The sequence below is a fragment of the Pholcus phalangioides genome, unplaced genomic scaffold (genome assembly GCF_987345545.1).
Source record: "Pholcus phalangioides strain wild (caught in Gottingen) unplaced genomic scaffold, Ppha-v1.0 ptg000003l_1, whole genome shotgun sequence".
NCBI classification, from domain to species: domain Eukaryota; kingdom Metazoa; phylum Arthropoda; class Arachnida; order Araneae; family Pholcidae; genus Pholcus; species Pholcus phalangioides.
In genome coordinates this window covers 23,743,942-23,771,549 of record NW_028301596.1, presented here as the reverse complement: position 1 = coordinate 23,771,549, position 27,608 = coordinate 23,743,942, and the positions used below count along the sequence as shown (strand labels likewise).

General features: G+C 37.6%; 2 protein-coding genes across 16 annotated transcripts in view; one reads left to right on the top strand and one right to left on the bottom strand.

Moving 5' to 3' along the window:
- Window positions 1-1,303: 1,303 nt before the first annotated feature.
- Window positions 1,304-27,608, bottom strand: part of Tbcc (Tubulin-binding cofactor C) — a 44,918-nt gene continuing 18,613 nt past the window's right edge. For 8 of the 15 annotated variants that reach the window (XM_089247056.1, XM_089247065.1, XM_089247095.1 and 5 more), the window contains one exon: window positions 1,304-2,714. In XM_089247056.1, coding sequence (XP_089103182.1) covers window positions 1,749-2,651 — 903 coding nt within the window. In that variant the 5' untranslated portion in view covers window positions 2,652-2,714 and the 3' untranslated portion in view covers window positions 1,304-1,748. Of the gene's footprint in view, window positions 2,715-25,817; window positions 25,969-26,067; window positions 26,175-26,347; window positions 27,328-27,608 lie in introns of those variants that run through there. The other 7 variants (XR_016194510.1, XR_016194502.1, XR_016194501.1 and 4 more) reach the window with 4 other exon arrangements.
- On the top strand, window positions 13,401-15,839 carry LOC149088329 (uncharacterized). The gene has a single exon (XM_089242377.1). The coding sequence runs from the start codon at window positions 13,401-13,403 to the stop codon at window positions 15,837-15,839; it is 2,439 nt and encodes an 812-aa protein (XP_089098503.1).

Genomic DNA, 27,608 nt, shown 5'->3' with positions numbered 1-27,608 from the left:
CTGTGTTGAAATGTTTGTTGTTGAAATGCAGCTGTTCTGCAAATTCAGTGGGTTTAAAAAGAATATATGTTTTTGGATTCACCCACTCAACTTTGGAACAGCCTAATGGCTGTCATAAGACAGGCTTAGTTACATCATGTTACACTGAACTGATGAAAGTGAATAATTAATTTTAAAATGGCTATATTCTTTGTCAATAAAAGTAATTTAAAGTTCATAAAAAAATAAAGGACTTTTTATTCAAACATACAACTAATAAAACCTTTCAAAATTGATACTATATCAACATTGCAGTTGATAAAATCCTCCTGTAAATTAGGCTTATGATTGCATGATTATGAAAGGAAGTAATTTTTTAGAAATCAGTTTCTTCCTGATAATTTCTAACCTATTTCTTCCTGCTGTTTTTTTCCAACTCTGAAAGAGCTTCCTAATCTTGGCAGTGACATGCCTGATGAATTTTGTGGATATGTCAAAATGCTTTTAAGCACCCTTTCAAGTTCTGCAGAACTCAAAAGAATTTCCTCATCTTTTGCATTCATTCTATTCTAAGCTGAGAAATCTAGTACACAGCATACAACTGCTAAAAACACTTTGGTTTTTCAATATTGCACTGCAGTTAAGAAAATGAGGATTTTTATAATATTTTGTTTTCTATAATAATCTGTTTTCTAATGATCTTTAAAATAAGATAAAATTTTCTTTTTCCAATAGTATGAAAGAGATCAGTGCCATCTAGTAAATGAACAATGTTTATTTGTTTTGTTACTTAAGTTAAAAATAATTTTGTCAATTAGATTGAAATTAGATAAATGGATTTTAAACTTTCGATGAAATTTCTCTAGGTGTGATGAAAAGCTTCAGCTAAATATGTAATCTTGGTCACAAAGGACCGATATAGTTTTTCTGATTAATTTTACATGTGCATAGTTAAATTGCCATAGACCTAATTCAAATTAATTAGAAGTGTTAAAATGTATTTGCCATATCTTATATTGTAGTGCAAATGATGAATATGGAAGGAAGACTGGTTTCTTCTGCTTGGAAAAAGCAGGGTTGGCAGTTTTTCCCAAGCGGAAGAAACTGTCCAACTCTTCAACAGACTGATGCAGTTATTGATTTGCATACATAATTAAATTAGTGAAATTAAAATTACTTAATGTTATAAAAAAATATACATTTGCTATATCTAAAGCATAAATTCTAATTTATATGATAAATTATTGAAGGAAAACTAGTTTCATCCGGCCAGTTTATTCCATGGTTTTTTTCACAGTTTTTCAAGTAAACTGAACACAAGTGATCTCAAATCAAACATCAATGCAGACTTTATTGATAGAATTTTTCATGCAAAGAACATATAAGCTTTCATTTCTCAAGCATTTGTTGTATTTATTATTTCATTTTTTTAGCTTATAGTAAGTAGTTATCATGTATAGAATAATGATTACAGAAAAACCTACGAAATGCAGGTGCAAACGTTCAAAATAGCTGCATAAAATTAAAGAAAATTTAGAATTTTTTTTTTACCCATCACAGTATTGTTATAGGGGAATGTTAATTTCGCTGACACTATCTTCAGTTCTTTTATAGTCAATATGCAAGAAATAGGGGGACACTATGCAAGAAATAGAAACACTGTAACACCGAAGCCGTCAGATTTTAGACTCATATGAACATTTTTCTTGACATTTTGAAACAATTAGTAAAAATTATATAAAAAAGAAACAACAACATAGTTCTTGTAATCAGGTCCATGAAACATATTTCTCTTTTGGAAGGTAAGACCAATTCGGTGACGGACAACCAGAAACCAGCCAATTGAAATCATCGACAGCTTCCCAAACATTTTGCGACTTTTCTAATCCTGCATCAACAAAATCACTGTTTTGATCAGAGTAAGTCCAATTATAAGGAGCAAACTGGAGGGACGAACAGTCCTCGATTATTGTCCTACTTGAAATATGCAAGTAGAAGACGCACACAGAAGAATTGTGTACTCTGAGCTGCTGACAAGCAATCACGAAAGTGCAGCTTTTGCAATTCTCAATATAAACTGAGGATGACACTGGTCCGGTGAAAACTTGACAATTGAAAAGATCACTTATTAAAAGTGTACTAGGCGCTCCGTAAAGATATATTTTGCAACTCTGCATTGACGAAAGACTTATATCTTTTCTGTTTATTTCATCACCCGTTTTACTGATGATGGTGTCAGCCATATTTCCTATAAAATTTAAGCTTTCTAGTTTGCAATAAGCTGCAGCCCCAGTAGTATGCAGTACATTCCGTGCCCCATCACTTCCGCAACTGAATTTTGATTTGTTTCGAAATGAAAACTTCTTTTTAGGCAGCAAAACATCTTGCATATTTTTAATGTCTTCCTGTAAATTTCTCAGAGCCTCTTGAGCGATCTTGATATCATAAGCCGGCATAAACATGGTGTTGTCAGATAAAAGTTTCTGTAGTTTCTGAAAATCAGAAACTATCTGGTCAAAATATGCAGGAAGTGAAACAACATCTTTATCGTTGCACTGTAACAGCTTTAAACGGAGGTCTTTCCTTAGCTCACAAAATATGTGTGAGAAGCACTCATCCTTGTTGTTCAAAGAGTTTTCAGACTTCTCTTGGTTCTCTTTCATGTTTTCCATGACACTTACTCAAGAGTTTTCACTTCATCGTCATAGGCTACTACTGCATTCAAGGCAATTTTCCTGTACATGCCAAGAAAAAAAACAGTATAAATATTTTTAAGGAGGGGAAAAAAAACCTTCCAAGCATCCATTTTGGTTGAAATTACTTTTGAACTTAGTCATCTACACTCATGTCCATAAATTAAGGATAATTTAGAATCACATAGAAATCAAAATCTAAAGTAAAAATTTCACCTGTAGAATTATCACACACATCTGCAAGAATGATATGCAAATTTCACGAAGCCACCAGATGATGCCGATAGCACGTCACAATGACTAGAGTGTAAGAGGGGGGTATGTAAGGAATGGTGGCAAAGAAGTAAAATTGTTCACAAGAGTTCTGTAAGGTGCTCAGTGCCATAAGCGAATAGTTATGACACAGAGGACGCATGTCGATGATTTTTTACGTGGTAGAATTATCGGCCACCTGGAATGTGGGCGTACTCAGATGGAAGTATCCGAGGAACTTGGAATTGCCTAAAGTGTCATCTCTAGGCTTTGGCAACGATTCCAAGATAATGGAAATGTCAGTAGACGTTACAGTACAGGTTGCCCCCGAGTTACAATGCCAAATGAAGACCGGTATTTGGCAGTAACTGCTAAAAGAAGCAGACGGAGCACAGCATCTGACCTGTCTCGTCAGCTATCTGCAGCCACGGGTACCACAGTTTCAAGGCAAACCATGTACAGACGTTTGGGAGATATTGGTCTATATGCTCGCAGGCCTGTTAGATGTGTTCCGCTCATGGCAACTCACTGTCGGCACCAATTAGCCTGGAGTAGAGAACATGCAATGTGGACATCGTCACAGTGGGCTTGTGTGATGTTTTCCGACGAGTCCAGGTTTAGCTTGCAGTCTGATTCACGTCGGACTTTCATATGGAGAACGCCAGGTACCCGTTACCACCAAGACAACATCATTGAACGACACCGTTAAGGTGGTGCAGCATTGCTCGTTTGGGGTGGAATTATACTGGGTTCCAGAACAGATCTGCATGTTCAAATCTGAACCCTGAAAGCCCAAATTTATCAGGACATCATTCTGGAACAACATGTACGTTTGTTTAGGGGTGCCATGGGTGCAGAATTTGTGTTTATGGATGACAACGCCATCCTCACCAAGCAAACATCGTAAACGAATGCCTTGAATCTGAGGATATAACCCCTATGGAATGGCCAGCATTCTCACCAGACTTGAATCCGATAGAGCATGTGTGGGACATGCTTGGCCGATGACATGCCTTGACTTGGCCTTGGACATGCTTGCAGCCCATCAACCACCTCCTACATGTGTACTGGAACTTTCGAGAGCACTGCTTGCTGAGTGGAGTGATCTTCCCCAAGATCAGATCGATAATTTGATACTCAGCATGCCTAGGCGTTGTACGGACTGTATTTCATCGCATGGGAGACATACAATGTATTAACCATCATAACAACCATGTAATAGAAAGTTTTTGTAAAGGAGATATTTTTTACAATTGCTCCAGGGAGCAAAAATCATAGTTTTTATAAATGGTATTATACATACACCATTGTTTTTGTTCTTTATCTTTTGTTTAATAAATGGGCTTTATGAATAAGTAACGTTTGTTTTGTTTCTGAACCTTTATGTGCCGGAGCTGGCATTATCCTTAATTTATGGACATGAGTGTATATACATGAATGTGATGTCCAGGTCAGGGCTAGCTAGACAAATCCCAGGTGCCAGGTCGCCACAGTGACTAAAACAAATCGGCATTGGTGACAAAAATTTTCTAGGTGTATATAATTAAATTGAAGTCTAAAGACAATTCAAAATTTTTTGAATTTTGAATGTCAGCGTGTATGAAAACAAAAAAAAAAAAATTTACCAAGTCCTGGAAAAGCAGGGAAAAAAAACTTACATTTTTTGTAGGGAAAAAATGTGTGGCTCCTAAAAACATTTGACAGCCGAGTTGTTTTTTTTTTGGATTTGTAAAGACCTGCACTAATACATGAAAATGGGTTCACTGCCTCCTCCTCTGCATTTCACATAAAGAAAAACTACTGCTTGTATTTAATGATGCTAAATATGCAAAATTTGGTTCAGACTGACTGTGGTGACCCTGCATAGAGGTAAACAAGGTACCATCTTAGGTGTTGCAGATAGATACAATAAATTAAAATATTCCTCCCGCTAATTTTAAGCCCCAAAACCTCATCCTCTTCATGTGGGTTTGTAAAAAATGCCCATCCAAGTTAATTTTTGAAGCCTCTCAAAGCTGAGTCCAGGTGATGCACAACACAGAAACAATGTCCTGCAAAGAAGAGCAGTAATTGATGTTTCAAGGTCTTTGCATTAAGAAGAAAAGTACTTTTTTTCTTACAGGAGCCTCATAAAGAAGGTTGGCTGAGGCTTCATGAATTCTAGAGTGGCCACTGCAGATTGGTCATCCAAGCTACAAAGGGGCCATTCAAGTATTACGTCATCATCGATGGGGGGGGGGGGGGGTTGATGACAAGGGGGGAGGGGGGTTTGGACAATGCTTACGTCATCAACCACCCTTCACGAAAATATGAATTGGATTCAGAGGGGCAGAGCTGATGACAAAATTTTGCTGAGAGGGCAAGGGGGGGGCATTTTTGACCCCCCCCCCCTGTTTAAGTGGAAAACTTTACAATTTGATGAAGTGACTTCTATAGTCACACAATAAACTTTATATTATATAATAAAAACAATATATTATACAAATTATATATTATTAATTTCATTGAATATAATAAAATCTTGAAATTCAAAACAAAAGGCCTATGTGTAAAAGGTTGTATGACTGATACTGTCATAAAGCTAATACTTAAAAACTGTGAACTGTCTCAAGGTTAAATATTAGATTTATTGAAACACATGAAAGATGCAAGAATGGGACAAAAATGACACGTGAACATTAGAAAATACAATAGATTTGACTAAAGAAAAATTAAACTTATGTAATAATTGAACATTAATAATCAAGCTCAGCTTCGCTGCCACTTAGCATTCTATTAATTGCCTCTTAACACATAACTTAGCTGCCTTATCAGTGCCAAGATGATTTCTAAGTTTAGTGTGTACCACTACAAAATTTGAAAATATTCTTACAAAACTTGCGGGATATGAAAATAAAAAACAATGTGTTAAAAAAAATCTTTTGATAAGCCTTCTTCTTCCAGTGTTTTTCTGGCCTCTGTCCACTGTGTGATAGTATTGTATATAGGCTACAGCTTGTATTTATTCAGTGAAATATTAGCTTTTAGCCCAGTGGTTCCCGACCAGGAGTGCGGGAGATCATTTTTGGGAGTGTGACATGGAACACAAAATGACATGTTGACTGATTATTCAGGAAAATTAAAATGATAAAAATTGAATTTTTCAATTCCTAAAGAATATGAATCATACCAATATTTTGAAACCTTATCTTCTGACTTCTGCTCGTAGAAATGGGTCACGTGAATTTTGCATTGCAAAAGTTTTTTCCGATTAGCGATTGTACTTGTTTTACATTTCGGTTGAGAAAAAATATCATTATTTACCTAAACTATTTCATGGTTTGTTTACATTGGTACCTTGTGTTATTGGTAGGGCTACGATTTATATGCTCTAAAAAATTCTAAAAAATGCATTTATGCTCTTAAAAAACTGTAAATATACCCTATAAAACGAAAAATATGTCCTAAAAATTTTTTCATTCCTATATCGAATAACATTAGTTTTAGCAAAATAACATGGTAATAATAAGTGATGGTGTAGTCTCAACTATTTTGAACCATTACTTATTTTTATGAACAAAAATTCTGTGTTAACTAATCTCATGGAGCCAAAATTTCCCTTTTGAGTTTTTCCCACCACAAATTCAGAATTAATGTGCTGGCATCTATAGATGAAAATACCTAGCCAAGTACTATATTTAGCTTTAGCAAAGCATTACACAAAATTAAAAAAAAAGTTTTTATTTGATAAAAACTCAAAAATTTCCACAAACGCTAAAACATCCCCCACACCACGAGTTACCATCACCGCCACCGAGTAGTACCGCCTAGAGATAGAAAGCCTCCGCACGCTGCTCATGATGTCAGCAAGTAGTCCATTTTCCCTCAGAATATTCTGGGAAAAAATTCCACTGCTGTGTTAGTATCATCGTTATGCAGAAAAGAAACGATCTGGATCAGAATTGGTGATTTCTGTGCTCCACATCCAATCACCCTGCAGTATTTGTGAGACAACCAAGAAGATTCTACGCCAAAATAAGAAGAAACGAAATAAGATGTTGTGGTTCAAAATTTGGCAAACATGCTAGGTAGTCTTATGACGTTACAGATGAATTTGGCAACCCATGCAGAGCCGTTCTATCTCTAGGAGGTGCTGTACCGATTCAGATGATTAATCTATTTACAGCCACACACCAGTATTGTGTTGAAGGGCAAGAATTTTTATGCTTTAACAATTAAATGTCATTGCTTATTGGTTGAAAACCCTGAATTTCACGATTTTTTACCGATTAACAACAATGTTCTATTTTTAAGGCATAAAAATGTTAACCTTAAAAGCTCTTGTCAGAGGTGCGAACTGCAAAAACCAGTCTGAAGTGGGATTGGAACAGCGAGGAAAAAATTTACTTTTATAGAAAACTATGAAATATGCCTTAAAATTTTTAAAATATGCTCTATCACGTAAAAATAGTGAAATATGCAACAAAAAAAAAAAAAGTAAAGACATAGAAATCAGAGCCCCATATAGCATGTTGGGCTTAGATTTGATACTGTCGTCAACACATGACTCATGACAAAAAATAGTAACTTTTTTAGTTTCGTTTTTGAATTAAACAAACAAGTAAATACTGGCCATTGCTGAAAAAACATTAGTAAAATAATTCTTACAAATTAATTAACAGATTATTAATGTAATCAATTATAGGGGAAAAAACTGAATTTTCTAACAAATACGGTATAACAACGTATTTTCCAGAGGTATTATCAAAAAGGCATTATCCAAGTGGGTGTGGGAAGGTAAGTCGCATTGTTCTGGGGATGCAGGAAGGAAAAAAAGGTTGGAACCACTGTTCTAGCCTCATAAGAGCAACATTTGCAATATAACAAAAATTTTGGATCTTAGTATTTTATCATCATATAGGCCAGGGATTATGACAAATCGTAAGCGCCAGATGACCACAGCGACTAAAAAGTTGGTATTGGTGTCTAAATTTTTCTTTGTGTAGTTACTAAATTGCAGGCTGAGAGCAGCATAAAATATTTGGAATCTATAGCAGCATATCTGTCAACACATGAAGGAGGGTCACTATCCCCTGAAAAAGTCAAAAGCAGCATTATTTTGGACTTTTTTCTTCTGTTAAAAAGCAGATTTAACAGGGTTTTGGACAAGCACTATCCTAAATACAGTACATACTTCATAATCGAACTTGGAAAATAAGATGTGAAGTAAAAATAACATTTATAACCAAATAAAAAATTGAAAAAGTAATGTTCATTTAAACAGTTATATATGAGTGATAGTAATTTACCATCAGATTTCCAGCTTAAAACTATCGATTTAATGAAACACTTAAATTCAAAAAACAAAAATCTTTCTAAACATGATTTAAGGAAACAGTTATTTTCTGGATATTATGCTGAGGTGAACTTGGAAAGAAAAGTCACCATGTCTCCGCTGGGACTCGAACCCAGGCCCTCTTGCATACCAGGCAGTTTTGATTTAGTTAGTTTTATATATTATGCTCTTTTTCTTTTCTTTTTTTTAAATATGTTAGTATCATGAAAGAAAAATCAGTACAGAAAAGGTTTATAAATGGTATTCACGTATAATTTGAAACTTGGAGGTTTTTTTGGACGGGTTTTTCCCCACATGTTCTATCCAAGACCCTAACCCTGGTAAAATCCATTTTTTTGGCAATGTGTTGGCAAGAAAAACATTTGAAAGCATCATTTGTTTCACTCTTGGTAACTGCTTGTCACGCTTTCTGATGTTTTCTTTACCAAAGAAAAAACCAGCAACACATCGCCAAAAAAGGATTAGGTACTATACTATGTATACCTGTTCCTGCTCCGAGCACGTGATTTCAAACATTATTTAAAGATGCTACAAATATTATTTATACAGCTAATTTTAAAATAATAGAGACTTGACACTTTGGGCCATTCCATCTTGCCATACCTAGTTTTCCTATGATTTAAGAGAGTGAAAGTTATAAATGAAGGAAGAAAACAGCACAGCACTAGCAAATAATGCATTTTTAACAGTGAGAATCGTTACGATACCTATAAGTAGGCCTATTGTTTTCAAGTAGCCTACATATTAACAAATGAGCTTCTTGGTCCAGACTTTGCTATTTTTCTCTGCGCTTATAAGTGTTAAAAATTCATTATTCACTAAAAATACATCCCCTCATTGCCAGTCTTCAAAGATGTTATTTACAGTGTTGTATCACAGTAAAACCTCACTACAACAACACTTCATGCCTCCACAGTAGAATATGCCTAAATCTGCGTCATACATCACCGTACGAGCAATCTGGAAGAATTTTCACCCTTTAAAATTCTAATTAGCAGAGTTTTTAAAATTTTTCTGATCCGCACTACAAGCAAAACTTTCACAAACTGCCACCTATTTTCAATAATTTTTTTTTTTTGACTGCTACCTGATAACTGCTTTTCCCAGCAACAAGAAAATTTACTCTGCCCATCGCTTTCATTTCCCTTACTATGATACAAAAACAACTGCTATGACGTGCGATTTTGTAGGAAGAAAAATACTATTTTTTGGAAAAAAACCTTTTTGTATTATTTATACTGTGTGTATATTTCTTTAAAGTGCTGAAACAAAGGGGGAACACTGTCTTCTTTTTCCTCTTATCTAACCTTGAACAGGAGCTGGCGGTGCTCACTGACCTTTGATCCATTGGAGGGAAGGAGGAAATGGATAACATGTTTTAATGTAAAAGGACCTTCAACGTGTTTTTAGAAGCCAAGATATTTTAGGGTGGCTTAAATAAAGCAGATCATGTTTGACGAGATATCTCGGGATGCTCACGTGACCTCGTTCCTAATTTTCATTCTCCTGTTTAGTGTGCGTTGTCTGAGCATCACCTCCAGTGGCGGTAGCCAGGGGGGGGGGGAAAGCAGAGGGAGCGATTGCTTCCCCCAATCGAAATTTTGCCTACATTGGCACCTATTTTTCTAAATAAAAACTTAGTTTCACAGTCATTGGGTTTGTACTAACCTGTAAGAGAAGAAGGAAAAAAAGAAAGGGTAGGTTTTCATTACTATTTTTGACAATCGCTCTCAAGCTCTTCATCTGGAAGCATATTCAGATCAGCCTCTGTTCCCCCATCTTTATTAAAGGGCAGAATCTTGCCCGCTTCTAGCTCTAACTTTTATGGGCATCTTTTTCTCAGCCTCCTCGTTAGGCATTTTGCCTGTTGTGGCGTTGTATTTGTATTGCTATTGGTCGGTCTCGGTAGAGCTCCTTGAAATACCTTTCATAGGTATGAGGATATGGCGTTCATAAAATGTTCATTCTGTTCCGAAGGGCCACCAAGAGCTTTGACTAAAATGCTTTTTGAAGAAATTAAGCACGGGAACCTATTGTGGACAGACCACTGAACCTATGAAGTAAAGGATAGGATTCAAGCTTCAAGAAGTATCGCCTTTTCTTTGGGTGCCTTATGTAGAGCTTGAGGCATAGGCGGAGATAGACTTGGAAGTCTTGGGGGGGGGGGCACGATGATGATGATGTTAATTCATCTTGAAATATATACATTAGATCAGTCAACTCCGCCTTTGACGCTGGGGGGGGGGGATGCTCCCCCCCAATCTCCGCCCATGCCATGGCTTGAGGTCCTAGAAGTACCACTTTATGTGGGGGGGGGGGAGAGTTAGCTAGATTCATAACGCCTAGAAATGCCACGTTATCTGCAGGTGCCTTGGCAAGAGCTACTAGCTTGTGTATAGGGTAGTGTCAAAGACTAAGAAAAGGTGGAAACCAGATATGAGCTTTTGAGCCGTAAAAAACACAAGATTTTGGCGCACAAAAGGGGGGTTCTGGAAAAGTTTTTCTTAAAAAGGTGGGTAAATAAAAAATCTATAATCTTGGGTCAATAGCGCTCCGATATGTAGAAAATGGGAGAGGAAATTATAGTCTTCTATATTTGTACGACATGATATTGTACTATATTATATACGGTGATAGTGCATAGTTTTATGTTAAAATGTGACTTTTTCAGAAACATTGTCTTTTTTTTCATGGTGTAGTTTCTCTTTTCTATGAATCACTGTTTGTTTCATAATTATGCATATACAGCTGTGTGCCGAATCGGATAAATTATTCCCTGGAAAAAGTTATGGCCGGTGTGTTTGCTAACTCATGACACGTATATCTTGTCTCCAATTAATCCCAGTATTTCTTAAACTTTTGGCATCCCTGCCCCCCCCCTCCCGACTTCTTCATCATTTATCTGTGACTGCCCAGAATAGCCTGACGCAGGGGATTCTCGAAATTTTTCCTCCCGAGATGCCCCTTTCCCCTATTCAATGCTTATCCGCGAGCTCCACCTGCTCCCTAAAGCTGTTAAACAAAAAATATCTTCGAAAAATCTTTGTCAGGGTCACCGCTCCGTGGTGCCTCTGACGAAGATTGGTGTCGCGGTGCACAGTTTGAGAACCCATTGGTCTAATGTAAGAAAAACCCACTAGAACTGAATAAGCACGCATCAATACACCAACCCGTTGAGACGTCCTTCAAAAAAAAAAAATGATGGCGATGAGCCACAAGCGCACACACTCTGAGAATCCGTTGAATATTTCTAAAATAAAATAATAAAAATGTAAAATAAAATAATATAAGAAAGAACTTTCTAGCATGCATTAATTTGTTAGAAATTCTGTAAGAGAAATGTCTTTCTATGATTGAGTAGAAGTAGCGTACATGTGATACGTCCTTACAATAAGAGTGTAACATAATAAAAGTGATTAAATGGAAGCATGAAGATTTCTCTGTACTTTCTGTTAGTGTAAATAACAACAGTGAAATATGTCGGTGTAAATAATGTCTGATAGATGGCAGCACCTATAACGTATGTTGTTATACTCTGATCAGTGTACTGTTTGTTCTCATTCCACTTGTAACCAAAGCGCTTGCAGAGAAAGCGTTCTCACTTCAATGGGGAAACCGGTCGTAAGCTTGCGCCAAAGCGGACGGGGTCAGAACTACTATAAGTCGCACTGCGCATCTGCTGATTTAAAAAAAAAAAAAAATTGGATCCTCCATTACTTTTTTTATTCATTCCACGTGCTTGTTGGCATGTTTTTTTACGTCTCATTTCTACTTAAATTTTACAGTTTTTTAACGAATTTGTCAAAAGGCCCTTATCAGGGCCAATTTTTTTTTTATTTTCTCATCGGTTTCTCTGTTCTCTAGCTTTTATTCTTTTCGTTTTTATTTGTTTTTTCTCCCATATTTCATCATAATTCGAAATGTCGAATCACTGCAGCTTCCTAGGATGCGAGAGGAATTCGAAGTCCGAAGGAGCTCATATGTTTCGCTTTCCGAAAGACAAACTTTCCGTTAGTAATGAATTTATTTTGTTTTACAATTCTGTTCATCAGAGACGTATGCAGGGTCGTTGTGAGGGGGCCCTAAATGTCAAAGCGCTTGAAGAGAAACTCTTTGAAAACGCTTTGCTAAATGTGCGAAAATGCCTAAAAAAAGTGGAAAAGGTGGCCAAATGTATTGTTCTAGCACTTAGGTCCACCTCCGAAAAAAATTTCTGGCTACGGGCCTGCGCGGGGGGGGGGGGGGAATATTACGTGCCCTTTGACAAAAATATTTGCAAAAAAATTAACAAGGAAAGAAAATTTGAGAAGGGGCGGGGGAATCATTGTCCCTGTACAGAAATTACCAGAGATAATACCACTGCACTCTAATTTACCTGGGTCCCGGGACCAAGGTTATTGGCTAAATCGATGTACTTTTTGAGTGAAAGTGGGTCCCTCGAAAAAGTTATTGTAAAAAGTAGTATTGTCCACTGCCCCCCCCCCCTCATTCACTGGTAACCCTGCGAATCAAATAATTCATGCTGGTAGATGCAGTCAGGGCGGTGCAATTGCACGAGCTGTCAAATGATAAGGGGCGTCGAAACACATTAGATATACATTGCTAGAAAAATGACGAGAAAAAAAATTGAAGGTTTGAGTGTATATAATACAGTCGAATCCCATTTTAACAAATACCGATATAGCGAAAATCTCGTTTTAATGAACAATTTTCTAACTCCCAAATAAGTTTACGTGGGAACAATGCTAGCGAAACCTGGAATTACTTTATAAGAAAATTTCGTTTTAATGAAGTGATTCCTCCGGTCACTTGGCGTTTGTTATAACAGGATTCAACTGTATTGCTATTTTCGAAAAAGAATGCATGGGCAGTGCACCTATACATGAACAATACATAGCGATTTCGTTCGTTTTTCCAAGGATTTATAGACAGGATAGGACGCTTATTGTCTCAGGCACATTGTTTCTTGTGATTTTTTGTTTTAACTAAGATGCATTGAATTGAACATTTTCTTTCATTTTTTTTATAGATGCCGAGCATGGGTAGATGCCTGTAGAAATTCGAAATTAGTTGGGATTCCTGAAGCAAGGCTGAATGCAAACGCCCGTGTTTGTGACCATCATTTTCAAGAATGGTGCTTCATGAATATCAACCAGAGAGATCGTTTGGTCCACAATGCCATTCCAAATGCTCCTAAGCCTCCTCGCAATGCTCACCCAGACACGTATGTATCTGATGACTGTGATAAAGGTACCATACATCCAGTAACCATGGTCAGCAACCATCAAGGTGTGCTTTCTGGGTCTATGCTTACACCTTCCTTTACTCCACCATCAACTGCAGATACTTCTCAACAAACTCCTGCATCCTGCAGTAGACCTACTCCAATGTCCTACAGTACTCCTGTGTCCAGTAAGAAATATACACCTCGAAAGGTAAAGCTGGCGCAAAAACTCAAAAAACAGAAGGATTCTGCACGAAGATTGAGAGCAAAGTTCGCCAAATACAAGAAGTCCATCCAGATTGCTACGCAACGCTCTCTGAAGCAGAATCTTATCGAGCAAGATGTGAGCGATAATCTTTCAACTTTCATCGCCCGACAAGTGAAACTCAGCACACAAAAACTGAAAGGCAAGAGATTTACGCAATATGATAAAATTAATGCATACAAAATTTTCTGCAAGAGCCGTTCAGCATATCATATGCTTCGGAGTTTTCTGCAACTGCCATCACCACAGACACTTCAGCGTTTTATTTCATCACGTTTGTCTAAGCCCGGAATTAACAGAGATGTTTTAACTGCATTGAAAGACGTTTTGCAAGGAAAGGGCAAGCAAGAACGATTGTTTGCCCTGGTTTTTGACGAGATGTCGATCAAACCATTCTTGGTTTACGATAAAAGTGCAGATAGCATTGTTCGGTTTGAAGACTTCGGAAACAGTGTGAAGTCTGAAAATTTGGCCAAACAAGTACTTGTGCTGATGTTGTGCAGCCTGACGAGTAAAAGAAAACTGCCTTTGGGATTTTTCTTCTCCTGCAATGGCATGCCTGCAGATAAACTGAAAGAAATTGTTTTGGGTACTCTGCAGGCATTGTGTCAAATTGATGTTGTTGTGAAAGCTCTGGTTTGCGATCAAGGCCCAAATAACTCGAGACTCTTCTCCATGTTAAGCATACAACCTACTCAGCCCTACTTTTTTTTCAATGGCCAAAGAATTTATGGCATTTTTGATCCCCCACATCTACTGAAAAACTTGCGTCGAAATCTAATGAAGTACAATCTGGACACAAGTAAAGGACTAATATCTTTCCAACATATAAGAGACTTTTATGAGTTGGACAAAAAAATGTTTGCAAGATGTGCTCCAAAATTATGTGATAGTCATGTTTATACCTGTGGTCTGAACTTAATGAAGGTGAGGCTTGCTGCTCAAGTGTTCAGTAACTCTGTATCGGCAGGTATGAATTTATGCCTAATGGGCGGTTTGATCTGTGCATCTGCTGCACCAACTGTAGAATTCGTGAAAACTATGGACGACATTTTCGATTCTACAAATAGAACCCGGCGGAAACCTTTTCGTGGCAAGCCATTGCATTGCGCTGTTTCCTCTGACAGTAACCATTTACAGGTCTGGGAGGAAACCTGTAGTTTCATTGAGTCGTGGAACTTCATGAGCTCTAGTCCTTCTAAGAAGCCACAGAAAAGACCCTGCTCCAAAGCTGGTTGGACACTGACGTTGAAGGCATTAATGATGCTGTTCAAAGAACTGTTGCTAGACATGCGATTTTTCATGCCCGGTCGGTGCAATCAGGATTGCATCGAAAATTTTTTTAGTCGAGTGAGAGGCAGTGGCGGTAACAACACAAATCCCAATGCTTTTGAGTTCCGCACTGCTTATAAATTAGCATCTGTGAATTCCTGCACAGCAAGTAGGGCTTCAAATTGTCAACCAGACGACGATAAATTCATGTTTCATTTATTGTCATCGGGTTCACAGATAGTGGTTGAAACGGAGATTGAGCAAGCCATGACAAAGCCAGATTCAGAAGATGAAGAACTGAATGCTTCATGCATGGATGTTTTAGATTTCGCTGAGTTGAATACCTGTGCTTACTTAGCTGGGTATCTCTCACGTAGAGCTCTAGCAAATATCAATTGTGATATTTGTAAAAATCAGCTCATTGACGAGACAAAGCAGCTGACAAATCATTCTTTTTTCACGCACTTCAAAGAGTATATCTACACCAACAACAGTAGCCAATATGACTTGAAAGGCTTGAAGCATCCAACAGAAGACTTGGTGAAGTACGTAGCAGCTAGTATGGCCATTTCTGAGACAACTGTTACAACACTTTTAGCCAAGGATTCTGTGTTGGAAAATCTTAAAAAGTCTATGGCTACAACTAGATTTTTGAACTTTATGAACTGTGCTCAACATGGTGAGTTAGTTAAAGGCATACTTGTGACGTTCACAGCTAAACTAGCTATAAAAATGCATCTGCGAGAATTAAATAAAAAAATCACCGCCACAACTACAGATCTGAAGGCATTACGAACCTCAGCAAAGAGGAAATTATGAGCGATGACCACATTTTATTTTTTTTTCTATTTTCAGCGAGTAAATGGTAAGCTACATGCTAAGCTTTTAAATGAAATAAATTGAAGAGCCAAAAAAACTGGTAAGGCATGCGTATGCAAACAAAGAGATGTGGAACCAATCAGAGTATGGCGCTACGGCAACGGCTATATAACACAACAAGTGTCTGGCATAGTTGTTAGATCGGTTACTGCTGCTACAATGGCAGGTTATCGAGATTTAAGTGAGTTTGAACGTGGTGTTAGTCGGTGCACGAGAGATGGGACATAGCATCTCCGAGGTAGCGATGAAATTTGGATTTTCACGTACGACCATTTCACGAGTGTACCGTGAATATCGGGAATCCGGTAAAAAATTAAATCTATGACATCGCTGCGGCTGGTAAAAGATCATGCAAGAACGGGACCAATGACGACTTACGAGAATCATTAAATGTGACATATGTGCAACCCTTCTGTAAATTGCTGCAGATTTCAATGCTGGGCCATTAACAAGTGTCAGCGTACGAACCATTCAATGAAACATCATCGATATGGGCTTTCAGAGCTGAAGGCCCACTCGTGTACCCTTGATGACTGCCCGACACAAAGCTTTACGCCTCGCCTGGGCCCGACAACACTGACATTGGACTGTTGAGGACTGGAAACACGTTTCCTGGTCTGACGAGTCTCGATTACAATTGTTTCGAACTGATGGACATCGGGTATGGAGACAACCTCATGAATCCATGGACCCTACATGTCAACAGGGGAACTGTTCAAGCTGGTAGAGGCTCTGTGATGGTATGGGGTGTGTGCAGTTGGCGTGATATGACTCTGACGGGTGACAGGTACGTAAGCATCCTGGCCAATCACCTGCACCCATTCATGTCCATTGTGCATTCCGATGGACTTGGACAATTTCAGCAGAAACCTAATGCACATTAGGTAAGCTCTATATTGGTGTTTGACGTTAAAAATGGGTTTCTTGAACAATTTAATTCCTTTTGAAAAACATCGAACAAGTCTGTTAGGTTTCACAATCTCTGCTCCTTTCTTTTTGTAACTTCTATCATTTTGCCCTTCTTTTTCACTTGTTCTTGTTTGCACTGCTGTTCTTCACACTGTACAGTGCTATTCTCATCCAGCGATTTAGAAATTGTGTTTGAATTGAATTTGTGGTCTTCACTCCAGCAGTGTAAAGTTATTGTGGATTTATGGACCTCTTGATTTTTAACATACCTCTTATGTTCACTTAATCTACATTTCAGAGAGCATTTGGTTTGACGATGTAGCCTTGGGGACAATCTGTGCATGGAATATAATAAATGCCTCTATATATATATATATTTATATTTAGTTGGAGAGATGGAATCTTTCGGGGGGGGGGGGGTGGGGCGGGGCGAAGGCTTGTATGTTTCATGCTCATCAAACATTTGCTCATAAGATGGAGCACTACATATGCTTGTGAATCGAGACATCTGTAGGTCGAGGTACTATTGTACAGGGTGGTTATAAATAAACAGACACTCCTCTGACTTATGTAGTGGCTGTTGTGCTAAAGGTATTTCATCGAAACTCTTGGTATACATGTTATTTCAACTATGGGAATAAGGTAACTGTGATAAAAAAGCGGCACTTTTTCAGCTGGTGGTCAAAAATTTAACTACTTTTTTTTTGGTGAATCTTTCTCTTCCCCCATGGTCCATATATATACAAAGTTTTGTCAAAATACCTCTATCAGAATGGGTGCTACATACATCTGAGTAGCATCAGTTTATTTATAACTACCCTGTACTTGTATCACTAGCAAGGCATTCCTATGTGTTCCACTGCCAAGGCAATTTTTCGTGAAGGCAAAACTGTGCTGTATAATCTCTCATGTATTTTCAGTGGGAAAAATATCTTATTTTCTTGCATTCCTCAGTGACTTGAGAAATGCAAGGTGAATTAACCAATTCGTTAGAGGTTCCGCAGAAGAATATGGACGAGGTGCATGTCTGGTTTAATAATAGTAGTAGTCACTGTATTCTACTTCTGATAATTTGTTTTAATTTTCTTGATATTAAGTTATCTTTGCATTAGTAGAAAAATGTTATTTAAAACTTCAAAACCTCTCAATTAAGAAAACTTTACTTTAAATCATAGTTTCCATTCTGTTGCATTGGTTGAATTTCAAACTCGAATTAAATCATGATTAATTACGTTAGACAGTAAGAGTGGCGGTCTGTTGAATATAAAAGTACTGTATCATAAGCGAATGCGATTATTTTTTGCCATTTAAAGAGGTTACAAAAGTCATTGAATGATGAATATTGTGAACATTAGAGGTCCCAAAGTTTTTCCCTGAGGAATGTCATTTTTTTCATCATTGGACACTTTTCTAACATTTGACAGTTTGAGTCCTATTAGTAAGGTAAGAGTTAAAAAGATTATATGCATTTCTCCTCTCTAATGCTGTATGCATAGTTTGTCAAGCAAAATGCTATGACTAATATTGTTGAAACATTTGCGAATGTCGAGAAAAATTGCTATTGTTGTTTTAAATTTGTCCATGCTATCAACGATGTATTTTATTAAATTCGAAAAGAGCAGTTTGTTTTTTTTTTATTAGGGAGGAAGTAGTGTTGATTTATTTGAAAAAAATTGATTAGAGTTTAAAAATGAGAATAGTCTGCCCCTGATGATGGTCTCTAGGATTTTAGCAGCAGTGCTAAGGACCACCACAGGTCTAATTATTAAATCATTATTATCACCTGTTATATAGATAGGGATTATTACTGCATTTTTCAGTGAGCCTGGAAAAATCCCGTTTTCTAATCAATTATTAGCAAGTTCAGAAAAAGTCTGAAGAACACCATCTGGAGCATATTTAAAAAACTGCATTTATTGAATCCGATGTAGAGACAGAATTATTAAAGTTATTGATTTTTTTATCACTGTAACATCGGTTGGGGAAAAATATATAGAATTACGGTTATTTGGCAAATATTGTTTGTATTCTTGTTTAGAGCGTCGAGTATTTGCGGCAACATTGATGAAATGGGAATTGAAATTATTGGCAAGAGTTAAGGAGTCGGGGAGAATATTTATTTTATTTTGGATTTTGTAACCAATATAATTTTTATTATCTAGTTGTGAAATGCTCTAAAACAGCCCATTTATAAATATAGATTTTTTTACATTGTAATATTAGAAATTGGTAGTGGTGTGAAATACGAGACCTGTGTTTTGCGTTAACATCCATTTCCACTACACCTATTAGCCACTGAAATTCTTTTCAAACAGGCATGTTAACAAGTTAGTACAATATTCAACTATGACAAAACTAAATTTTGTATGTGCAATCACAGTCTGATGAATCATCAGTAACTAATCAAAATTGAATTACTGAATTTAATGTCATAGCCAATGTGTGGTGATAGCAAGGTTTTTTTAAATGTATTTCATCATTGTTATTTTTTGTGATTTTTATTATTTGATGAATATCTTAAGGTTGGAATTATGTGAAGGACGCTATTACACAGCCCTAGATATTCTCAGTTTGCCCATACGATATATGTTCATTTCATTGAAATTTTTAAAACTGCTATCAGTCATGAAATGCAAGTCTTATGTATACCATTGTTTGTCATCTGAAGGCATATTTGTAACTCATTCTTTGTAAGACTACTTTTTGATGGAACAGAAGCTGGTAAAATAAATGAGTTTTTTGTTACTTTGCTTTTTTTAAATTTTTGCAGTAACAGGTTGGCGGATTTTTATATGCTGTGGGGGAGGGGAGGTTGAGTTATATATAAATCATAAAATTCACATGATGTACATCAAAAAATCAATTGATATATGAAATTCTGCATCTGTAACATGGACTAACAAATCACAAATTTAGGTAAATTTGTATCAAATACTTTGATTAGAATTTGGGCTCGTTGTGTGTCATCCTGTAATCAGTATTATATATTTGAGGCACGAAATAAGTGAATTTTGCGGCTAACAACTTTCATTTACTGCACGACGAAATTTTCTTGAATATTGCCATATTTCCTCTCAAATAATTTGATATGTATTTCTGTCAAGAATTTATCTTTATCTAATCGTGTCTACATAAGGGAGTGACATTTAAAAATGATCCGGGACGGGTTCGTAGAGAAATTGCTTTTTAATTCGGAAAACAATATTTACCGTTTGAATATGACTATCTGGAAATCCTACCCAAAATGCATCGGGCGTTGGAGAAAAATAAATATTGCCGAGTGGAACTGTCAATCACACATGGGTAAGGGCGTGGTCAAACGTAGGTGCTGACCCCGTTCGCAAGATGGCGCTGTAGGCAAATTCGCGGCCTCTCGCAATGCACACTGGGGACGCTTCCTCTTCAAGCGCTTTGCTTGTAACCGTCCATGTGTGTGTTGTGTAGTTTGTAGTAATGTTTGTGTAATAAAACTATATCGTAATTGATCCACGGACTCATCCTAATAGGTCATGGGGCCCGCCGCATAAGATTATTTTTGTGACTACAAACTCGCGAGTTCCGATGTTTTTTAACGATCTTTCTCGCGCCGATTAGTTTTCTCTCCAACATGGCGACCGCTGAAGAATACGAAGTCTTGAGGCGGGAATTGGAAACTGACGCTTTCGATGTCGACGACTTCCAGGACTGTGACAACCAGTTTTGCCGTAGGCACGTTGCCTGAATCGAAACATCTCGAAGGTCCAAAAAATTTCACCGATTGGAAATTCGCCATGAAGAACTTCCTCATTGACTGTGGTTTGTGGAGTTGTATTGTGCCGGGAACCGAACCAATCGACAACGCATTGGATCGCCGAGCTCTCGCGAAAATCAACTTGTCTCTCAAGCCTGCGACTGCAACGATCACGCGGAAATGTGAAACTGCCAAAGAAGCATGGGACTTGCTCAATGACACCTTCGAAGATAAAGGTATTGTTCGTGTGGTAGGCCTATATCAGAGTCTTCTGGACATTCGTTTTCACGATTGCCGTACAGTAGACGAATACCTGAATAAATTCACGATCGTCGCGGAACAGCTCGAAAACGTCGGCATGTCGTTGGACGACCACGTCATCGGTGGTTTCATTCTCGTGAAATTATCGGACTATTACAAGCCTCTCGTTCTGGGTATTCGCGGATCTGGACAAGAACTCACGACTTCATTCGTGAAAAGCCTGCTGCTGGAAGACGCAACTGAAGTTCCGAAACCGCCATCGAATTCCGTGTTTTTCGTGAAAAAGCGACCTGCCAGTGCTACAAAAGGAATCAGTTGCTTTAATTGCAATGAGCGCGGACACAAGTCTACGACCTGCTCGAAACCAAAAAGGAAAAATCGCCGGAAAACTGAATCTAAGTGTTCTGCTAAAGCAGTTTGCTCTGAAAAAGAAATTGCTTCTGGGGCAACTGTTTCCTCTGTATTTTCTGCCGCGGTTTTCTCTGACAAACATGAATGGTTCATAGACTCTGGTGCATCACTCATCTCAGTTGTTCATTGCCAATTTCACACGATGTATCATCCGAAGAAGAGGTCCGTCTAGCCAATGGTGAAAAATTGCCAGTCACAGGGCACCGAGACGTCGCCATAGTGCTCAGCTCTTCAAAAACACTGCATGCTAAAGATGTCAAGTCTGTGCCTACATTCGCGCTGAATTTGTTAAGTGTTAGCAAACTTGTACACAGTCAGCCTAAGCTATCAGTCATTTTTGATGAGACTGGTTGCAGGATACTAATAGAAACCCATGGTTGACAGTTCATCTGTTTTGGCAACTGCAACAGAGGTGAATGGACTGTACCGTCTTGATAATGAAACAAACTTTGTTTGTACCACTTCAATGAAGCAAGACACCTGTCAGTTATGGCACAAGAGACTGGGTCACCTTAATTTTCGTTCCCTAAGAGAGCTGCAAAAGTCACTTTATTTCAAATGTGATTTAAAATCTGATTTTGAGGATTGTGATGTTTGTGTTCGTGCAAAATCACACCGCCAATCCTTTCCAAAATCAAGCAAGACACATGCAGGAAATCTTCTGGAACTTGTTCACTCAGATCTCTGTGGCCACCATGCAAATCTCATCAAAAGGTGGAGCTCGTTATTTTCTTACTTTTATTGATGATTTCTCTCGCAAATGCTTTGCATACTTCCCGAAGTCTAAAGATCAAGTTTTTGACAAATTTGTTGAATTCAAGACATTTGTCGAAAATCAGATGAAAAAAAAAATCAAAGCCTTACGTTCTGACAATGGTGGAGAATATGTCTCTGGGAAAATGGAAAGTTTTCTGAAAGATGCTGGAATATTGCATCAGCGAACTGTACCACATACACCTGAGCAGAATGGAGTAGCTGAATGCCTCAACCGCACTTTGATGGAAGCTGCTCGTGCAACGCTTTTCAACTCTAATTTGGACATTGTGTTTTGGGCCGAAGCTGTTTTGACAGCTACCTACATTTGCAACCAATGTCCTACACAAGCTCTAAAAAAACGCATTCCCCAAGAACTGTGGTCTGGACGCAAACCTAGCATATTGCATCTTCGCATTTTTGGATGTCAAGCCATGGTTCATATCCCCCAGTGTAAAAGAAAGAAGCTGGATCCTAAAGCTTGGGATGGTATCTTTCTTGGCTACAGCGATGAAACCAAGGGTTATCACATTTACAACCCCCTAACAGAAGAGGTGCAAATTGTTAGAGATGTGAAGTTTTTTGAAGACCAGTTTCCATTTGGCAAAATGGATTCACCAAGCCATGATCCATTTCCGTCGCCTGAAAATGCAGCTGATACACAGTTTTCAACCGTTACTATCTCTGAGCCTTCTCTAGAGACTGAAACATCATTGGAAAACAGTTCAGAACAGTCTTCTCCTTCCCATACTGTGAGGACACCTGACGTTTTGCCAAATGTTCCATTAGATCTGATCGCTATCCTCAACGTACACAACAACAAAACATTTGTATCTTCAATGATGATTTTGTATCCTTCCAAGTTTCATTGTGTGAAAGTACACCTGAATCATTGACTGAAGCTCTGAACAGCCAGGATGCTGAACATTGGAAAAGGGCCATTGACGAGGAACTGAAATCGCATGCTGATAATCAAACATGGATTCCAGCTGAACTTCCTCCAGGTCCGAAAGCCATTTCCATGAAATGGGTATTCAAGATTAAGCAGACTGCTGATGGTTCTATTGAACGGTACAAAGCCCGTTTGGTTGCTCGTGGATGCTCCCAAAGCTAGGGCCTTGATTATGATGAAACCTTCTCACCGGTCATCCGAACAACCTCGATCAGACTTTTGCTTGCCCTTGCTGCTAAATATGACTGGGATGTTCATCACATGGATGTTGTGACAGCCTTCCTCCATCCGAAGTTAGATGAAGACCTGTATGTCAAGCTTCCATCTGGATCCATTTGTCGTCTTTTGAAATCTGTCTATGGTTTGAAGCAAGCCAGTCGTTCATGGTATATGTTACTACACGATGTTCTTCTCGACCTTGAGTTCACTCCGTCCGAATATGATTCTTGTGTGTACTTCAAGATCGAAGGGGGGAAAACAATCATTGTGGGAATATATGTGGATGACATTCTAATTTTCAGTGATGATAAATCTGCTACTGATGATCTTAAAGCTGCCCTTGTCAAAAAGTTTAAGATGAAAGACCTTGGTGAAGTGAAGTTTAGGTATGAGGATCACTTGTGATCAAAAGAACAGAAACATTTTCATTGATCAAGAAAAATATCTGAAAGATGTTCTCGTCCGTTTTGGCATGTCTGATTGTCATGGTGTTGCCACTCCTCTTGAAGTAGGACTTAGTCTATTCAAGAATGATGAACCGAAGACCGAATCTGAAAAGGAAGAGATGTCCAATGTACCTTACAGAGAATTAGTTGGCTCTCTCATCTTCGCTTCTCTTTTTCTCCTTAAGCCCGCTGTTTGTCCTTAACCCCCGTCGCTGCATATTCAACGAGGCCTGATATAGCTTTTGCTGTTGGTCATCTAAGAAAGTTCAACAAAAATCCTGGGAAAGCTCACTGGACTGCACTGAAGCGTGTTCTTCGATACATCAAGTCAACTGTTTCCATGAAAATGATGTATCTCTGAGCTTTTTGCATATGGTGATGCAGATTGGGGAAATTGTTTGGACACCAGAAGGTCCATATCTGGATATGCATTCGTGATGTCAGGAGGAGCTGTCACCTGGATGTCAAAACAGCAGCATTCCGTAGCTCTCAGTTCAACCGAAGCTGAATACATGTCTTTAAGTTCAGCAGCTCAGGAATGTGCCTGGTTGAGAGGAATAATGTGTGAGCTGAAATTGAAAGGACATCAGAAATCCACTGTGATTTATTGTGACAATCAATCTGCAATAGAATCTGCAGAGAACCCAAAATTCCGTGCTCGCACCAAACATATTGATGTAAGGCATCATCATATTAGATCCAAGATCAGAGAAGGGGACATACTCCTTGAATATGTCCAGGGGCTGGATTCTCCCCTTGTCCTTAGCGAGGTTTTTCTCCTTAAGCCCGCTGTTTGTCCTTAATAAAGGAAAGGAGAAAAAATTCAGGGGCTGGATTCTCCCCTTGTCCTTAGAAAACGCTCGCTCAGCACTTGTCCTTAACTTAAGGAGCTGCTCAACAGAGAGCTTCAAGGAGAATTCCCCGAGATGGATTCTCCCCTTCTCCTTAACCATTATCCTTAGGACCACGTGACTGGTTGCGGAGAAAAAACGGGTCTTTCGGTTCGTTCAGTTCGGTTCTTCGGCTCAGCTCATCGTTTGACCAATCAACGTAAAGCAAAAATTTTACAACTACTACTATACGTATCGAAAATCAATATTTCTTCTACATTAGTGGCAACAATTGCTTTATTTACATTAATTTCGCGCGTATTCTTCCCCTCCCTAATTTTTATTTTTGTACATTGGCGTTTGCTTTTATACGTATTAATTTTTAGGTTTCATTTGAATAAGTAGTTTCAGAGTTTTTTCATTATATATCTTATATTAGTTTTTTTCTAAAAATTATATATATGTATAATTTTTTTATTTCCATTAAATTTTAACTAGCTTATCCCTTTAACCCTTGCGGGTGAGATACTTGGCAAACATTCGTTTTCAAAAATTTCCCGGTCTTAAATGATTACGTAACAAAAAAATTAAATATCCACGAAAGTGACTAAATTTTTAGATTCAATTTTTTTTGTATAGAAATTTTTTTACTATAGAGATTGTTAGTTTTACTTGGATTTTTTTAAAAACTCAATGCTGAGTTTTATCTATGGTATAAAAACCTTAGAGGAAGTAAGAGGAAATTAATAAGGGAGGTATATATCCTCTTAGGTAAAAACTCAAGGGAATCAACGACACCCAAATTATATTCATTAAAAAAATGTAACGCATGCTGTATAACACAACCACTTAGAGGTTGACACAGCAGTTATGTTCAATCATCGGGGTGGGATGTTGAACATTTTCCAAGTCTATGAATTTAATGTCAATGTTAAAGCCATTTGGATTTATGTCTCATATTCCTAAACAAATGCTACATACAATTAGAGCTCTTGCACTATCAGTGGGTCAGTTGGAAAAACTATATTCTCAAGAGAAATGTGATCTCTCACTCAGGGAAATGTATTCACCAGAGATTTCTTAGGTAGGATACCCACTTTGTACTGTAACATAACAAGCAAGTTATCAACTATGTAATTACATCTGTTATAATGTATTTACACTCAAAGTTATTAGAATAAGGTTATTTAGAACTGTTCATTTTGTTTTTTCAGCTGCATCTAATAAAAAAATAAATTGTAATCATAATTTCGATAGATTAACTTTATATGTTATTCCATCCAGTTGTTAAAAATACACGTGAATTTCCTATGCAACTGATTCTTGCGTCAAATTCACTGCAAAAAAGCAACATCCATAGATTTTTTTTTGAATTAAAAATTGTAATCACAAAACAGAAAACACCTATTTACTGCTCATGAATAAATTTATTAGACACTTGTATACAGTATCATTAAAAGCATTTCACATGCACATATATGATCGTGCTACGTATGAATATACAAGATGATCAACTTCCAAGTCAGCACTGAAAGGTCATTTCATTCAGCATTTTCACCTGAAATGGAGGAAGTGGGTAAATCGATAAATTAATGAATATTGGAAGCTTTGTGTGTGTCATAAAAATGACAGAGTTAAAAATTAAGGTTCAACTTACTCGAGAAATTCATGGATTAAATCCATCTGCACTGAGTTCTACGTCGTTAACAGAAAAATGTAATTTCTTCCTTTTTATAACTCCCTCACTTCAGCAAAGTCAAAAACCTAAAAACATTTTAAATAGTTACAAATAATATTTCAATGTATCCATAGTGATGGAACACTACTAACAACCATACATGCACTTCACACACATTCCTCTCATATTTTCCTTCTGCATACTTTCTAGAAATTGTTCATTTGTTGATTAGTTCGAAAAATTTTACAAAATTGCTCACTTGTGTGTTTCAATAACTTTTTTTTCAATGTTCATTCAACAATTGATTATGTGTCAAAGATTCTCTCACATCTTTGGGTAGGGTGAATGATTTCTGAAACTTTTTGAGCAGAAGATGTTTGGGAAAGCTAGACCAAACTCACTTTAAATGAGAAAGAGCAAGTTTTTGCTTATTTTAGACAATTGCATTGCTCATTCAGAGATAAAATATCTTCAGACAATCCAAATATGATTTCTCTGCCTAATTAAAGATGCCTATTCACAATAATTATAAACAGGGACATACATAAACAGTTTTTAAAAATCATTGAAGGTGAGATAAAATGGAAACCTTGCTAACTCAACACCTGCTTAAGTGGGCAATTTTCTCGATCCTATAAGAGAGTTGAGTTATCAAGGTCCCACTTATACTACTGCACCACATATACACATTTCTCTAAGGAATTTAACATGATTGGCATGTGTTGGAAAGTGGATAAATAGTTTCTGTAAGGTTTCCCCCTATCGGGAAGGAGCATGATGGGATTAGAAAGCATGGGTGGGGAGAAAGGCCCTCAACGGTGAAGAGAAAAGAAGCTTGATGTGTTTTGGGTAGTTAGAGAGTGGCTCCTGTGGACTCAGGAAGTAGTTTCAAAGGCTTGCTGTAAACGAGGAGGACGTGTGAATATTATGTTTATTGTTGAAAATTATGATTAAACCAAGTAATATATATAAAAGTGACAGTGATTATGATTGTGGCAATCAGTCATTGTAAACGAACCCGACAGTTTCCTTCCTTAACACAAAACTAACATTCCTAAATTGGAATGCATTGGCCATGTTCAGAAGATGGTTGGTGCACGTTTGAGTTAACTAAAGAAAACCACGAAAGGATTGAGTGGTAAAGGTAAATTAACCAATAAACTACAAAATTACTATGGTATTGCTATTCGTAGCAATGTGGGAAATTTAAAAAATATGCAATTACAGCATCTATGGTGGTCGAGTGGTCATAGTGACGAACTCGTATCATGAGCACCCGGGTTCGAACCCCACCATTGCCACAGTGGTGGTTGGCTGAAGTTGGTTTCTTGTGGCTCCTAACTTTGAGGAGCAAATGTGAGCCAATCTCCCCATTAAAAAAGTCTCGCCACAGAGAGCAACAGGCCAACAACGATACAATTACTTAATCATTACACTTCAATCATAGTTAGAAAAACTAGGGGCAGATAGCAGCACTAAGCATAAACACCGAAACAAACTCCACATCAGCTTTCACTAGA

Bases quoted from the DNA above. Each gene is read 5' to 3' on its own strand.
- LOC149088329 (XM_089242377.1), top strand. From the start codon at position 13,401: ATGAATATCAACCAGAGAGATCGTTTGGTCCACAATGCCATTCCAAAT.